At 34.7% G+C, this 17,449-nt stretch overlaps 1 protein-coding gene across 1 annotated transcript in view; it reads left to right on the top strand.

The window, feature by feature from the left end:
* LOC140137074 (uncharacterized) overlaps positions 1–17,449 on the top strand; it is a 291,494-nt gene that overhangs the window by 255,638 nt on the left and 18,407 nt on the right. Inside the window, 9 exon segments of the mRNA XM_072158732.1 lie at positions 497–577; positions 1,109–1,179; positions 3,406–3,523; positions 4,357–4,576; positions 6,902–6,999; positions 11,789–11,854; positions 14,973–15,011; positions 15,013–15,030; positions 17,233–17,314. Coding sequence (XP_072014833.1) covers positions 497–577; positions 1,109–1,179; positions 3,406–3,523; positions 4,357–4,576; positions 6,902–6,999; positions 11,789–11,854; positions 14,973–15,011; positions 15,013–15,030; positions 17,233–17,314 — 793 coding nt within the window.

Genomic DNA, 17,449 nt, shown 5'->3' with positions numbered 1-17,449 from the left:
ACTGAAATTATCTGCTTATAATGCAATTGGTATAAGGGTTTGTTTAAATTTGGTTTAAATCTACCAGGTTAACACATTGACATATCTTTGAATTATAGGACTAGTGCAACAAGGCCCTATCTGCAATAGCTGCCCTATAGACATTTGACCATTTCTGCATTCTATATTGTACACATATGACACCTGGCAGCTATTGCAGATGGTGCTTTCTTGTACTAACCCCTTGAATGCAAATGGCAAAAATTGGAAACCAAAATTGTCGCATAAAAGTGGACCAAATTGACAAAATTTATTTTTGCCGCAAAATGCTGATCCCTGACTTTAAGAACAAACTTTTGACCAAAATATTGATATGTGACCTTAAAAATCAACTTTCACCAAAAGAAATATTGAAATTTGAGTATGAACTGAACTTTTACCCAATAACTTGAACCGTCTCCTTTCAGTAATCTACGAAGGTTGAATTTTATGACAATTATATTTTTTGTCTTTACAGGATTTAATGCAAAATAAGTTGGTATTAAATTCTGCAACAGAGCAGGTACTAAATGACAGATATGATGGTATTGTTAAAGAGGTAGGTCTGATAAATACCATGTAATCAAACGAGTGATGAAAATGCAAAAGTATCATAGGAATATACACCTTTTCATTTTTTTTTCATTTTGTAGACTCAAAACCAATTTAAACAATGCAGAACACATTTGAAGAAACTATTTTGTTATAATTGGGGTAAAAATATACAAAAACTTATGACAAAATAAGCGATTAGTTATGTTTTCACACTGTGTGCTTTGATCATGTTGATTGTTTGCATCTAGACCCAATATACTGCAGGCTGTCTCTTGGACCCACTTTTGATTAATCGTGACATAGAAAAAGGTCTATAGTATAGATAAAATATCGTTGTTGGACATGAAAACCTATGTACTTGTGGCCCTTGAACATGTTTAAAACAAAACTGCCAAGAGGTTACACAGGAGGTTTGCTTTAAACATGTTTGGGGCCAATTACACATAGGAGGTTTTCCTGCCCAACTACAATGCATCTTTTTAGTGCAGTGGAATCATTCATGCAAGGTAACAATACAATGTGATTTTGATTTCAGATTCGTGAGCATGAAGCAGACATGAGTATAAGCAAAGATTTAATAGCTAAACTGAAAAGGCAGTATGACAGGTGAGAGAATGTACTGCAGTGCATACACAGCAAAAACAGCAGAGCAACACTTAATAAACACTTTAACACTTCATAAACACTTGTTTGTACAGATAAGTGTTTAAATACATATTTTAAACACTATCTTGTGTTAAAAAACATAAACATCTTCATATTTCTAAACGTGTTTTGGTGTTTATAAGTTAACACCCCCGCTAGCTTCACTGTACAAACAAGTGTTTATGAAGTGTTAAAGTGTTTATTAAGTGTTGCTCTGCTGTTTTTGTAGTGTAGGATTTAAAGGCCCATTCAGTGTTTTGCTCATCTGGACAATTGTAAAAAAAATCATAAAAAACAGATATTGGTACCTTTGTCATTGTCATAGATGTGCTAACATAGCTTGCTAGTGGTTCAGCTGAAAGCCATATATTTAAGACAAAATCAGGCATTTTACATGAATCTGTAATTTATATACTGACAGTATATAAATTAGCTACATGTATTTGAATGGGGCTTCAACTTCGTCAGTAATGCTGTTTCCTTTGTTTTTGCCAAATTTTTTATTTCAAAAATACCAAATGACAATTTGAATGACTTCTCCTTCACTTTTAAGCAATTTATAAACATTTTTTTTACACTTTTGCTGGGATTACTGAATGGGACTTAAAAATATGTGACATGATTAAGGAGACTAAATTGCATGTCGGCAATTACAAATGCTACATTTTGATGTAAATCCCATCAAAATCGGACATTTAGTTACAGAGCTATGAGCAATTTATCAATGGCTGAAAACAATATAAAACAAAAGAATTTGAACACAGTTTTTGCCAATATTTCAAAAACAATATTAGCAACATCCGACTCATTCCCCTTTTTCATGTCACATATTACACCACCATAGTTGGTAGAAGATATCTTACCCTTCCCAGAATCCTTTGCAACTTGATGCATCACCTCATTACATCAAATTACACCTATCAGGTGGTTCCCTTTGTTTTTATGTTGAGAATAGACTGGCTAAACATGGGCCGATGGTCAAGAAATAAAATATTTTGCAAGATCTGTGCTCTGTTCATCTTTTTGTCATGTTGCCCATGACCCATGTTGTACTAGATAGCAAATCAGTACAGAAAATTAAAGAAATGCATTATGGGAAGTGTAAGATATAGTTCTCTGACCATAACTAATATCATGGAAATATTACACTAAAAATCAGACATGCTTGCATGGCCATATTGCAACCCTGAAATAATGCCAATTCGGGGGGGGGGGATGCATGCCAATTCCGGGGGAAAATGCATTTTTGTCTGTAAAAACATTGAAAATCAACCCTTTTTGAAGCAAAAATCATTTGCTAAAGGTCCACTTCTTAGATCCCTGCATCCCCCCATTATTGCTATGGGCTTGCATGCCTGGCTGAGTATGAAAGATACCTATGCTAGTCACATTGTGGAATTAGCCTTAATCATGTTCATGTCAAATTCTGAGATTTAGTTTTGAATGTGTCAAACAAACAAACAACAAAAATAAAACAAAGCAGCTTCAAACTGCAATATTATACTCTCATCAAAATCCTTCAATTGATTTCAATTGGGCTACTCAAGTTAAAATCCATACACCCCCACGGAAGACATGATCTTAATCTTCCACACAGAGTGTGAATTTCAAATGGGGTTACCTGAATTAGGTGAACTAAATTCAAAAAGTGCAGTTCCTTGAACTGTTCATCAACCCAATGCTAATCACATAGGCCCAATGTAATGAAAAATCACATCATGCAAATTGCATTCCTTATGGTGTCACTATAGGTTCTTATACATGCTCATCTATCATGACACAGTTCTTTAACTCCAATAAGATTGTACACTCATGGCATGACCTTTGAATGTTTTGGTACAAAAACTCATATCCCACCAGTTAAGGTCAACTTTAAGATATGATTGCTTAACCTCTCCGAACGGACGAAAAGGTTTTTTAAATTCTAAAATTCAAAAATTTCAGAATTGTACATTTTCATGACCATATTTGGAATCAGCATGAAAAATGCATCAAATTGAGTACAAACAAGCCTGGTATTGGTCCAGTGGTTCTTGAGATAGTTCTTGATATGTTGAGAAAATATCTCAAACTTGAACTTTTTATGTTGAAGCCTGTGGCCAGCAGGCAGATCATTAATTGAGGTTACTAAACTGTACCATTGGAAATGAGAGATAAGCTAATCATGTGTTGTATCATTTTTTTCATCGTCAAATCCAACACCTCTATGTCCAACTCTAAAGCAGCTAACACGCTAGCCGAGATCTACAGACTACGTAATCAACTGCGGAAACATGAAGTGTCATTGGCCAGTAAAAGAGCTCAGGTGGGTGAGGACCAGAAAAGGGTTCTGATGACCATACAGGAACATGCTGCACATAAGAGTCTCATTTATGGAGCCTTTGGTATAACAATGTAATTTTGTTATAAAATTTGGTTGGGTTTTTTTAATTTTTCGAAAAAATACCCGAATTTTACTTCTGAGCTAATTTTTTAATTTTTGTAAAGTTATTTTGTAAAAAGTTTGCAAAATTGTGGTAAATCTGGATCCTTGTCAAATGCTATTTTAGTGACTTGAGAGCTTCTCAGCACTTTAACTCGCGTCTGGCACATCTGTGTGGTTTACTTCGCAAAGTAAACCACTCAGATGATGCGGACGCATCATTGTTAATCGGTGATGAACAACGGTGAAACATGATTGAATCCCAAAATCTTCATCTGGGCACTAGTTAATAACCAATGGTAGATATAATTCCACAGTAGTAATTAGTCTTGTCAAATTGGAATTTTATTATTCTCTGGTTATAAAATTTATTTATTTGATTCATATATTGTGCAATTAAAAAAACAAGGTCGGTTGTACTTTTTACAGTTGAGCAACCCCTGGCTATAAGGGATTGTTCAATATTTAAGCTGGGGGGAGTGAGAGTTCCCCTGAGACGTGTCCACTCAAAATTTCAGGTTCCTCCCTTGTTTTTTGTTTTTCTCCATTTAAAACTTAACATTCCACCCTCATGATTCAAGTAAGATATTCAGATTCCTCCCTCAAGACCCCCCAAAAATTTGTATTCCCCTTAAAACTCCCACTCCCCCCTGGCGTAAATATTGAACGATCCCTAATGGGTAAGAGAATAACAGACAAGACTTTCTATCTTTCAGATCCAGTTATTTGCTCCAGACTGGTTCAAATCTCGTATGACAAATGGCCATGCAAATGGTGCCGGCGGTAAGCCAGAGGAAAATACCGACCAGGCTCTGTCGTCGGAGGCAACGGATTCCGTGTCAGATATGATAGGATCCGGCAATGCTCCACAATCACATTCATTTCTAGAACACACATTCAAGAAACCTACATTCTGCGAGCAATGTAGGGGCTATTAAAAGGTAGGTATTCATGTCCCCTTGTTCCCTACATCTGTCCAGACTCGGAGGGCGGAACACCAATTGATATAAACGTGCTACCAAAAGGCCTACTCATTAATATATTGACCCTCAAAACAGACCCTAAATGATGTAACTGATGGTACTGCAAATTTAGTATCCTAAATGACGTAGCTGTAAGGGACCATTCACAAACACTTGTTGGGGGGCCTTTCATGGCGAAAATTTTCAGATCTCAAAAATTTCAGGGTTCCCCTTGTAGACATGAAATAACGCTCATTCTACAAAATCCGGTGCCAATAGCCTTTTTTCCATTCTTTGGTCCACAAAAACTTTGTCGAGCATTTAGGGCATCAAATATGTTGTTTTTCTGGTAGAACTCAACGAGATCTACACGGACATATATAGTTTTCCATACTTTAAATGCTTTCTTCAGCCTGATTAACCCTTGCAAAGGTTCAAAAATCGCTAAAAATGCGTTTCCACAGCTCAAGTGTCACATCTAACCCTGAATATTTTCTTTGAATAAATGCGATTTCTTTACATATTTGTTGTTTTTTAATTAGATAACGCACCATCATATTGTTTATCAACATTATTTTTAGTGATTAAAATGTCTTTGTGTAATTCTAAAATAAATTGCACTTTCCACCAAAAACGCTGTGAGCTACGTTACCCTTTTTAACACACGTTATTGGAAAGAAGTAAAACAGAGGTATCAATGTAATTTGCGGTTTTTGAAAGGAAACACTCATAGGTTTTTAAAAATCACAGTAAAAATCGTGATGCTGTAGCATTTTGGCATAGAAATGTTGTAAACATTGAAATTTCGACCGACCATGTTAAGATTGGTGAGCTACGTTACCAGGATTCTACAGTATGCACTTGTATTACATGTACTTCCTAATAATATGTGAAAGCTACCAGTGGTCGAACCCCATTTATATTAGAATTAACCGACATAACGTTCTAATGTTCGCAAATCACATTAAAAACATTAACAACCAGTGAACTACGTTACTGTGAGCTACGTTACACACTCATTTAAGCATCTTCAAAACTTCTATGAAATGGTGAAATCTGTTTTACATTTCACTCAAGTGATCTTTAATTTGCTTTTTATGACCTTGGATTGAGTAAAACCAGCCCATTTTATAGTCGGTAACGTAGCTCACATTACATTGAGTTTTAGTGTTAAAAAACATCATGACTTCCTGAAAGAACAATATGCAAGTGGTGTTGGCAATTTTTTACATCTGGAAGTAGTGATACATTTACTTTTAAAAAACACAAAAAGCAGGTCTTTTTGAACAACTTTTATTTTTTCAATTTTTTTAGTGGATTGGCACCGGATTTTGTAGAATGAGCGATAATATTATGGGTCAACCCCATAGAAAAGCATATAAACTCAATTTCCGCAGGAAATTTGTGGTCAGTTTTTTTCCATGTTGTATCAGGCCCCCTGACATGTGTTTGTGAACAGTCCCTAAATATAATAAATATAAAATAACATAACCAGCTGTCGTAGCATCACATTTTGAATCTTTGGGGGCAAAAAGATCCTAAGTGTCAATATGGCCAAAAATGGACCCCTAATTGCATGGCTCCTTAATTGGCAAAAATTTTGACGCCTAAATGCACTGTATACTCAAAATCCGACCTTTTTTTTTGACCATTTATGTTCGCCCTTTTATCATTAATATTGGTAGCACTTAATTGAGCGAAGAATATTATCATATCCACCAGCAATGGATTTTAACAGGTATGACTTGTCCCACTTTCTAAACAACCATTTTCATTTATGTTATAGGCATGTAGGCACATTCTATACATTATTGATGAAGTAACTGTCTGTGTGCGTATATCAAATGGAGACGACAACACAACTTCCAAAAATTATATGAAAAATTTTGAAAATTAAAAAATTATTCAATTTCATGACCATATTTGGAATCAGCATAACAAATGCATGAAAATGAGTCCAAACATGTCTAGTATCGGATCAGTGGTTCTTGAGATTGCACTGAAAATTTTGGATCGATTTCTGAAAAACCTGTTTTGTGTAGGCCTAGAACAAATAACCACATGTAAAGCATTACACTGTCTATCACTACGAGTCAATCAGTGGTTGGTGCATTGAGCTGTTCAAGTTGGTGCTCCAATTTCAACAAAAATGGTCTCAAATTGTCCGGGAGATCGGCTGGCCCTAGTCTTAGAGACGCCTTGAACAAGACTACATTCATATATAATGGGGTTTTATGTCGTGATAGATGGGCACGCTTGAGATGGTAGTAAATTATTCATGATATTGTTTATCCATCAGGTATAATGAAGCAAGGACTCAGATGCAAACACTGTAAAATGAGTATACATAAAGGATGTGAAGAAAACATCAAAGAACAATGCAAAGGAACAGCAATGGTATGTTACATCTTGATCAATTTTTTGTATGGAATTTTTAACCCCACCATTGCACAAGTTGACATGATTTATGAAACACTTTCAACATTATTGCAAGTACACAAAATTATGCTTTTTAAGTATCCTTTCTAAGCACCATATCAAGTATCTATTTTAAAACTCAACAAAGTGTGTTAAGTTCGATTCAGACTTCATGCTTTAAAAACATTGCAGCATCGCGCAATGAAATTAAAATATACATTTTACATGTAACGCATCACCACGCGTAGAGTATTTTCACCACCGAGCTCATAATTTGGAGTCTGAATCAGACTTTAGTCAGGCACTAACTAATTTATCAAAGTTACGGTATCCTTTCTAATCACCATATCTAGGGAGTGTTCAGAAATACTTTGGTGAGGGGGCTGGAATTTTTTTTTTCATGTCGGAAATTTTTTTAACCCCCCCTCTTAGCGAACCCAAAACTTTTTTGACCCCCTCTTAATGGACCTAAAACTTTTTTGACCCCCTCATATAGGTTCAAAACTATTTTGACCCCCCCCCCCCATCATAATATACCATTCTACTAATTCAATTCTACTACAATTCAAATGGCATTAATGATACTAAAATTTGTATTAGTGTAATGAAATTGTACGCATGTCATTGATATAAAATATGTGGAATTGTGGAAATGTTTTTTAGTAGCACGCTAAAATTTTTGCCATTTGGAATCTAAACGAATGAAATTTGTACTTTGGTGGCTAAAATGGCCAAATATGAGCTTAATTTGGTCAGAAACACACATACAAGCGTCAACATTGGGGGGATGATTGAATGTGCCATCCCCCCGGATCTACGCCTATGTTTACTGGGACTTTTTGTTGCGCGGCCGCAAAAAAACAAGACTATTTTAGCCCAAAATACAGGGGCGTAGCCAGTTTTCTTGGTCGGAGGTGAATAAAATTTCGGGGCACAGACGAGAAAATAAATTGCAGTTGCAAATACATATACCGATTTTGTTTTTTAGAGAGACTGTAAATGTATTTGAGCTTCAAAAAAGGCTTTATTGGGACAAAACGCGTGCAAAAATTGTGTATTTCGCCCAAAAATGAAAATGATGATGAAAGAGATGAAAATGCCTTTATTGTGACAATGTAAGCACACAGCGTAAAACATTTTGTATTTTACACTATTTTGGCCCATGATCGGGTTGAATTTATATGGAAAAGGGTCGGTCTCCTTGCTCCTTTTCTTTGCCCTCCAGATTTTCTTTTTCATTTTTTGTCAGAGGGGCACTTTTCTCTTTCATTTTTTGTCAGGGGCCCTTTCGCCCCCTGTCTACACTACTGCCGAAATGGTGTGTTTTGCTATTAAATTGACGGGCCAGTTCGCATGATCGCGAAGCGCAAAATGTTGCAATTTTACCCTATTTGGGCCCAAAACATGGTGCTTTTCGATGTGCTAAAAAAGTTGCACATGGCAATTATTGCTTTATTTTTTCTTCTTTAAGGATTTTTAGGGGATGTCCCCCCATGGAAAAAAATTAGGGGGGGAGGACGTTTACCCCGGTTCTCCAAGCTTCCTCCGCCTATAATTGTAATGCAACATGATTTAGTTGTATATATCAGTGATAATAAATGAATAATCTGTACTACATGAAACATTGTAAAAATTGTCAACACTAAAGAAGAGCAAAGACATTGCAGCTTTTAGTGATTTAAAGAGCTGACCAGAAAGAACTGACACAAACCTGAAAATTAAGTTATAGACGACAATTTTTAACACTGGATCAAATGTACTTTTGTTCTGGTTTAATATGGAACATCTGCGCGAGAGCGCTTGAAAAATTTTACACCCCCCTCTACGTGCAAAAACTTTTTAACCCCCTGTTCATACACACACAACTTTTTTAACCCCCCCTATTCAGAACTCCTAAAATTTTTTGACCCCCTACATATTTTCCAGCCCCCCCCACCAGAGTATTTCTGAACACTCCCTAGTATCTATTTTAAAACTCAACAAAATGTGTAAGTTCGATTCAGACTTCATGCTTTTAAAACATTGCAGCATCGCGCAATGAAATTAAAATGTACATTTTACATGGAACGCATCACCACGCGTAGAGTATTTTCACCACCGAGCTCGTAATTTGGAGTCTGAATCAGACTTTAGCCAGGCACTAACTAATTTATCAAAGTTAGGCATTTTTGTATCAAAATGAATTAAATGGTTAAAAATATAAACTTATTGGGAGAATAAAGACTAACCCTGGAATTATAATTTAAAGAGCTATCAAATTCATGACATGGAAAGCTATTTATATTAATATGTAGTACAAAGGTAAAGTAGATCTATTGCATGAATGTGTTTAGGGTGAAAAGGACATAATAAATTGTCAATTTATTACTTGGAAAGTAATTTTGATTAATTTAATGGAAGGCTATTTTGTTGAAACAATTTTACTGGATCTAGTTCACTGTGAATTATTAATGCATGGCACATAAAGTGATAAAGTTCATATTGATTGTTTTAAGTATTTTTTTATTTTTGTATCATAGGCTTAATTATGTTTAATAAACCATGGTAAAACATCAAATTTATTAACCGTGTCTTCTACACAATATAGAGTAAAGGGCATTGTACTATTTGTAATAAATTCTTTAAAAATATCAATGATTTTTGTTTTTTAAACAATTTTTAAATTGGTGAAGTCCAATCTGTTAGAATTTTTCAGAATATGTTTGTATTTGCAAAATTCTTTGTGAATTAGCTTGCAAAATTGAGCTATTTCAATTGAAGTCAGGGCTGTGAGAGTTCAGATTAAAATATGAATTCAGACTTTTTTATCTTGATATTAATCTCTTTTTCTGTAATTCCTCTGTACAAAAGTATAGGAGCTTCTCAAATTTCAGACTTTTTTTATCTGTGGTCACTCACACCCCTGGTTGAAGTCCATCCACCCTTATGGAAGACATGATCTTATTTTTTACAAGGGAATGTAGATTTCAAATGGGGCTACCTGAATGGGAGACTCTATTTGAAATCTACACCCCCTGTATGGAAGATTGTGGTCATGTCTTCCATAGGGGGTGTATGGTTTTCAACAGCATTCTAAATACAAAGACCTTGAAGACAGTTGCAATTTTGGTCAAGACAACTTGTTTATGCACCCTCCCACTCTCCAATTGAAGGAGTCAATGATAATACCGTAAACGTTCGCCTAATGGCGCACCTGGGCTTCTTTGCCTTGGTGTAAATTTCATGTACAAATAGAGAACTCCCTCCTCTAAAAATCCCACCAAGAATTAAGGGTAAGTGCCCTGATTTGCTGGTGGGATTTTTATGGGAGAGCACTTATAGTTTTGTGTCTAAAATTCCAGTTATGTCAAGAGAGCCTATAGCGCCATTAGGCGAACGTTTACGGTATTGAATTTGAATAAACAGTCATAGTATAATAAAAACAACTTTAAAGATATCTGATTATGTTTAAATTAACCTGTATGTTTACGATATATTGCATCTTTTTATAAAGAAAACCTTTATATTTATATGATCAATTCACTATATAGAATTATTGCACTTTGCATTTTGATAATATAATCTCTCTCTTGATCTCTCTGCTGATGGCTATTATGCATTAGGCTATTCCAGATGAAACTACACCCCCTGTGGAACACATGACCTTAATCTCCCATACAGGGGTTTAGATTTCAAATGGAGTCACTCATTTATCCCATTTGAAATCTACACTCCCTGTGTGGAAGATTAAGGTCATGTCTTCCATAGGGGGTGTATAGATTTCATCTAGAATAGCACATTTATCATGATAACGTCTAATTTATTCATCAGATTATGTTGAGATGGAAATTATTTTCAGTTATTTTTTATGCAGCGTTTTTTATTGATAAATGTCATGTCATTTTATTCATTATTGTATGTTTTTATCTTTATGTTTTTGTGCATTATTAATTTTTATGAAATATTTGATGTAAATATATTCTACTTATAAAGCTAATGTTTAAGCATTTACTGTTCTTGTCTTGCGCATAAAATAAGGGACAAGGAATAATTATGATTACTTCATCAACACTGATATCAGCAGTAGATGACTACTTCATCAATACTGATATCAGCAGTAGATGACTACTTCATCAACACTGATATCAGCGGTAGATGACTACTTCATCAATACTGATATCAGCAGTATATGATTACTTCACCAACACTGATATCAGCAGTAGATAACTACTTCATCAATTCTGATATCAGCAGTAGATGAATATTTCATCAATAACAATATCAGCAGAAGATGACTACTTCATCAATACTAATATAACAGCAGTAGATGACTACTTCATCAATACTAATATCAGCAGTAGATGACTACTTCATCAATACTAATATCAGCAGTAGATGACTACTTCATCAACCCTGATATCAGCATTAGATGACTACTCCACCAACACTGATATCAGCTATAAATGACTACTTCATCAACACTGATATCAGTAGTAGTTGACTACTTCATCAACACAGATATCACAGCAGATGACTTCTTCATCAACACTGATATCAGCAGTAGCTCGACTACTTTATCAATACTGATATCAGCAGTAAACTACTTTGTCCACAGCAGATGACTATTTCATAAACACATAAACTAGTAGTTGGTGACTACTTTATTAACACTAATATCCGCAGTTTTTCATTGTAAGTCATAAGCCTGTAAAACAAAAGCAAAAAGTATAAAAAAGTAACTATAAATTGGTATATAAATGAGGTAATAAATGATAATATTTGTTTTCAGGAGAATAAACCCAACAGGATATTTAGGCGCCAGTCCAGTGTCCAGATCCAGCAGATACGACCTCTGGTATTGTAGCATGTGCAATCGTTCTAGCATGCAGTGAGATAGGCACTTGGCACATAATATAACACTTAAAATTGACAGAAATACTACACAGTTATTTTTCCTCACATTGTTTGATTTTTATGTGCAAGTTAAATTAACCCAATAAAGCTCATACTGCAGTTACAAGGTGTATTGCAAAAAAAGTATACTAAATAGTTAGACACTTCAAAATTGTTTTATTTGTGATTGTAATTTTCCAAAACCATAACAGTTTGACTTATCTAAGGAGTATTTCTAACCAAATCTTAACAATAACCTCATATTTGGAACAAGATGACTTCAAAATAATCTAATATGATTATCATGGTCAAAGGTCATTATGGGATTATTTGAGTAATGACCTCAACTTGACCCCAAATGACCCACGATGATGATATCATATTGGGAAGTCAACGTGATATTACTATGTGCTAAGTGTTCAAACCCAAAGTTCAGGTTTCCAGTTGACATTACCCATAATACTTCATACTTCCTCCCTTCATCTTAGAAGCTTTACCTTGTTATCATGTTACCATGGTTACACAGTGTTTCTATTTCAATTTCAGCTATTCTTGTTTCTTACTATTCTAAGAATGCTTATGCATGTGTGATTTGCATCAAGAATTTCAACTTTTCATAATCATTTTCTATCTCTTGCCCCATCCAGTTGAGAACCGTCTCTATTCCATACCTGAAGATATTTTATTCTCAAATACTTTTTCTGTCTACAGACCACTGGTAGATCCAAAGATGCTCTTCAAGTAAACATTTTTACACTACATTTTTTCAAACTTTTTTATGCTTTTCAAAGCTTGCACAAATGCTTTCCTGGGGAAAAACTGTGTTCTGGCCTAGCAATCCTCAATAAAACTTTAAGACCTTAATGAAAAAAAAACCTGTTTTCTTTTAGAGTGACAGTGCTCAAAACTTTAAAAATAGTATATAATTTTTTCTTGGATCTGCCAATGTTTTGTCTTCATTTTCCATCCTTATGCTATACATTTGCATCTTTCTTTACCAGGTTAAGGAATTTCTACAAAATATACCACCTTTTAATACAAGGCAGTATCATGTATCACTTGTGGGGTGTGTCACACATAAAATCACCTTTATAGTAGTCATTAGGTGTAAGAATCACCAAATAAAAGTTTAAGGTGTTTTGAATCTCTAATTAAACAGTCAATAACATCAAATTAATTCAAATTTGAATATTTGCGAGGTGGTGATGGGCGCCTCCATGCAAGACCACCAAGTGACAGGTGCATGATGGACCATTATACAAAACCTTCAACCATGGAGGGCTATGAGTCCTCCAGGAGAGGTGGATAGCTAAAATATGCCTAAAATAAATTGATTTTTCAATGTTTTTGGCATTAAAATATTGATCAACAGAAACAAATAATTGTCACTGGTATACTTGTTTTATAGCACACTAGTCAAATGTAGAGGAAGAGCATCCACTGTGTGTACTGTAAAACTTCCTGCTTATAAGTGGTAATGGCAGCTTCCAGCACAAGTATCAACACATTTTGAAAATTCAAATTTATATATTCGATGTTACTGACTGCTAAATTATGAGTTGTTGCAGTTGATTGATTGGACACAATTAACTCTGACGCCGCCAGTTCAACATGAAACCATTAATCTGATATGTGATCCATGTTATGTGAGTGATGATCTTAATGGGTCACCATGTTCAATTAGGCATAGCATGATTTATTAGTGAACTTCAAACTCCCACGATTTTAACTTGGTTTTACACTGTAAAAATGGTGTCTTGGCAAGACAACAAAGAAGAAACACCACAGTAGAAACACAACAGTAGAAACACCACAGCAGAAACACAAAAGTAGAATTACAACAGTAGAAATACAAAAGCAGATCCACAACAGTAGAAACACCACAGTAGAAATACAACAGTAGAAACACCACAGTAGAAATACAACATTAGAAACACAACAATAGAAACACAACAGTAGAAACACATCAGTACTTTCAGTGGTGGTTTTAGGATTTTTTAGAGGGATTTTATCATATTTACCCCAAATTGTGTAATTTTCAGTGATGGTTTGTTCTGGATGAGGATGGGGAGGCCCAAGTTTGGTGCATTTTTCATTTTGTGAGTGATCCTGCATCACTTACACACTCGATGGCATATTGCTGTTTTACTCACACAGTGTTAGCAACCTATTCGTAGGCATTTGTTAGCTCTTCAAAACAACCAAAACATGGTTTTTTACATATTTTGAAACCAATGCTCTAGACCAATATTTATCAAATATAGGTTACATTATACTCCGCGTAATTTAAGCTTTCTTCTCATGTATGTTTCATTATCTTTAGATCATAATAGAATAAAAATTCCTTTAAAAAAGGAATGGGGCGCCCAATGTGAGCTTGGATGTGATATGGTGAATTCCATGGTGTGTAGATTTGGTATTATAATGATTTTTCTAGGGAAGAGTAGAAGATGATCAAATGCAAGAGAAATGTGTTTGATTGGGGAAGGGGTTCTGACAATCCAAATATATACTTAGTCCACCTCAGATGACCTGTAACAATTTTGGTGCAGAATTGTGATCGACATTACTTAATTCACCTCGGATGACTTTGATCTGACATTCAACATTTTCGCGCTTACACCAATCATGTCCATAACAATTTAACTCTTACAACAAAATAGAAAAAGCCAACATGCACACATACGCCCCTTACAACATTTCCCTAATATAGTATTAAGATTGTTGAAAACATACCTCATCATTCAAGACACTACTGCCAAGACATTATTTTTTATAATACTATAGCATGTAGGAACAGAAGTTGAATTGTCCTGTCACGTTTTCAGTTTTGGTTTTGCACCTGCGTTTTCACTAAAATTATACAAAAATAATAATATTGGAATTTGTAAATATTAACACAAAAAACCAGTCCAGTTTAACAAAACATTTGCTTTGCTCCATGGTATAAATAACAATTTCAAAATTGATACTTTAGATATAAACAATATACAAAAAGGAGATTATGTTTGACTTAAAAAGGAAGATCTGTCGTTTAGTTAAATTACGATTAAGTACAACTAATATTTTATTTTCAACAGGAGAATAAAAGTTGGATGTTCAAACGTCCAGTCAAGCGTGAGAGAACTGCGAAGCCTGGTATATATTGCTGAGTGTTGCATGTTGCAGTGTGTGCTAGCTAGTTAAAATGCTCCCCTGCAGTGGCAGCACCAGGAATTTTTTCAGGGGCATGGGGTGGGGGGGTGGGCGGTCAAAGTGAATTTTAGGGGGGTAAAATCAACCAATTTTGCTCAAAATTGCTGCAAAAAGGGGCAATTTGTGTAATTCTGGGGTTTGCCTTGAAAGTGGGGGGGATATGGGGAATGCCCTTTCCCCTCCCCATAGTGCTACCACTGCTCCCCTGCTGCTTTTTTTTGCATTATAGGTTATTCCAGTTGAAATCCATACACCCCATATGGAAGACATGCCTTGATTATCTCCTACACAGGGAGTGTAGATTTCATCTGGAATAGGCTATGGTATAATAGTTTTGGGTCAGGTATTTTAAACTTTGTGCAATGAAATAAATAAGTAAAGAGAAAATTAAGATGAGTAAAAAAATTTCAACTGTCATTGGAAACTTTTTTTATCACATGAGAGTTTGACAATGGTTTTAGTTTGTTTAGTTTGTTACTTGTTTTTGGTTGCTTTTTGTTTGTTGGTTTTAGTATATTAGTATACTGGTGTTTGGTTGCTTTTTGTTTGTTTGTTTGTTTGTTTGGTTTGTTTGTTTTTAGTTACTTCTCAAGATTTTTTTTGTTAACTTTTTGGTGACAGTCTTTGTTTCTTAGTTAATAAATGTATGTACAAGGAACTTAAAAATATATGTTTGCTTATTGTTGATCAAACTTGGCTTTCTTTTCACAAATTGATTGCACCAATTTTGTTACTTGTACAACATGCTACCCTTATGTTCGATGATATGTACTTGGTATAATAAATTAAAAAGTTGAAGGATAGCTTTAGTACAAATGTAAGTATATTGTTGACAGGAATCATCTTGAATATTTGCACCTTTCAGCCATCAGCTTTCTCATTGCACAAATAGTATTTTGAATGTCAATTCTTAGAATTTTATATATTTTATGATCGTGTTAGCGTTTGCATGTGTAATGGCTTGCATTAAAAGCGACAAAAAAACCTGTATTCTGTACTTTTCAAGTAGAGTCGATCGGGCTGGATTTTTTCTGGAGGCTAAAATGGCTAAAATAACCCAAAAATATCAAAAGCTATTAAAACTAGCAAAAATTTTGTGATTTTTTGTAAACATATTTTGTAAAACCTTAAAAATTTCTGTCAAAATCAATCAATTTTGAAAAACGGCTGATTCTTACAAAAGCCCGTAAAACAGGATTTTTTGGTCGCCTTTTCTACTAAGTATCAAAAAAGTAAGAATATTCACATAATAGTAGGAAACTGCAATTATTTGTCTTTTCATCTCAAAAACAGGGTATGAAGGGAAACTATACGCAATATATATTTTTGGGGTGAGGGACATCCAAAAAAGCGAAAAGTGCGCTTGCACAGTGCATGTTTTTGGTAAAAAGTGAACCTAACCCCCCTTTTTTGGACTCCTTATCACTAAAAACTTGACTTTTTGCAATTTTTTTCTCACAATTATGGACCTTTTTGTTGGGAAAAAAATGGCTAAAAGGAAACCTTTGTGGATTTTTGTGGGGAAGTGGGGATATTGCCTCAGTATTGGAGATCTTTACTCGGCACATAATTATTTTACAAAATACAAAAATGACAAATTATTTGTTTAATCAATTTAGTACTGAAATGCTTGTATCTTTGTATGTTCCTTGCTTGCGTAGCTCACATTATTCTTTGTTTTGTTGTCATGGTAACGTAATACTAAGAAAGCACCGACCAATAGGACCATTTTTTTAGCTACAGCATAAGTCTTCTTTCACTAAAACCATTTGCACATTCTTTTACTGATCTTGACATAGATTGTTTTTCAGTGATGTTTTAACCAAGATGGTATATCCTGAATTAGGCTATTACAGTTGAAATATATACACCCCCTGTGGAAGACATGCCCTTAATCTTCTATACAGGGAGTGTGAATTTCAAATAGAATTACCTAAATGGGTGACTCCATTTGAAATCTACACCCCCTGTGTGGAATATTAAGGTCAAGTCTTTCATAAGGGATATCAACTGGAATCACGTCTTTTATCAAACACCAAATCTCAAAAGAGCAAGATCAGTAAAAATTTGGAAACAAGCCACATCAAAATATACATCCCATCCAGATAGCATATTACATTGTAAGCATTATGTTTCTTTCCTCAGCCGGATAAAAAGAAGCTATTACGGAGGCAGAAGAGTTCATCAGAAATAGAAACACCTACTAAACCCTTAGACTCTCATATAGGTGAGTATTGCCAAGTAATCCCGCCCAACAGAAAAGTTGGTGACCACAGTACCAAAATCGCGGAAAAGGGGTATTTTTCTATCACTAGCGAGGACTACAAAATTAGCAAAAAGGGGTATTTAATTTGCTCTGTCT

Source organism: Amphiura filiformis, chromosome 17 (genome assembly GCF_039555335.1).
Source record: "Amphiura filiformis chromosome 17, Afil_fr2py, whole genome shotgun sequence".
In the NCBI taxonomy this organism is placed as follows: Eukaryota; Metazoa; Echinodermata; class Ophiuroidea; order Amphilepidida; family Amphiuridae; genus Amphiura; species Amphiura filiformis.
Note: the sequence above shows the minus strand (reverse complement) of the source record. Positions and strands in the feature narration are given on the sequence as shown.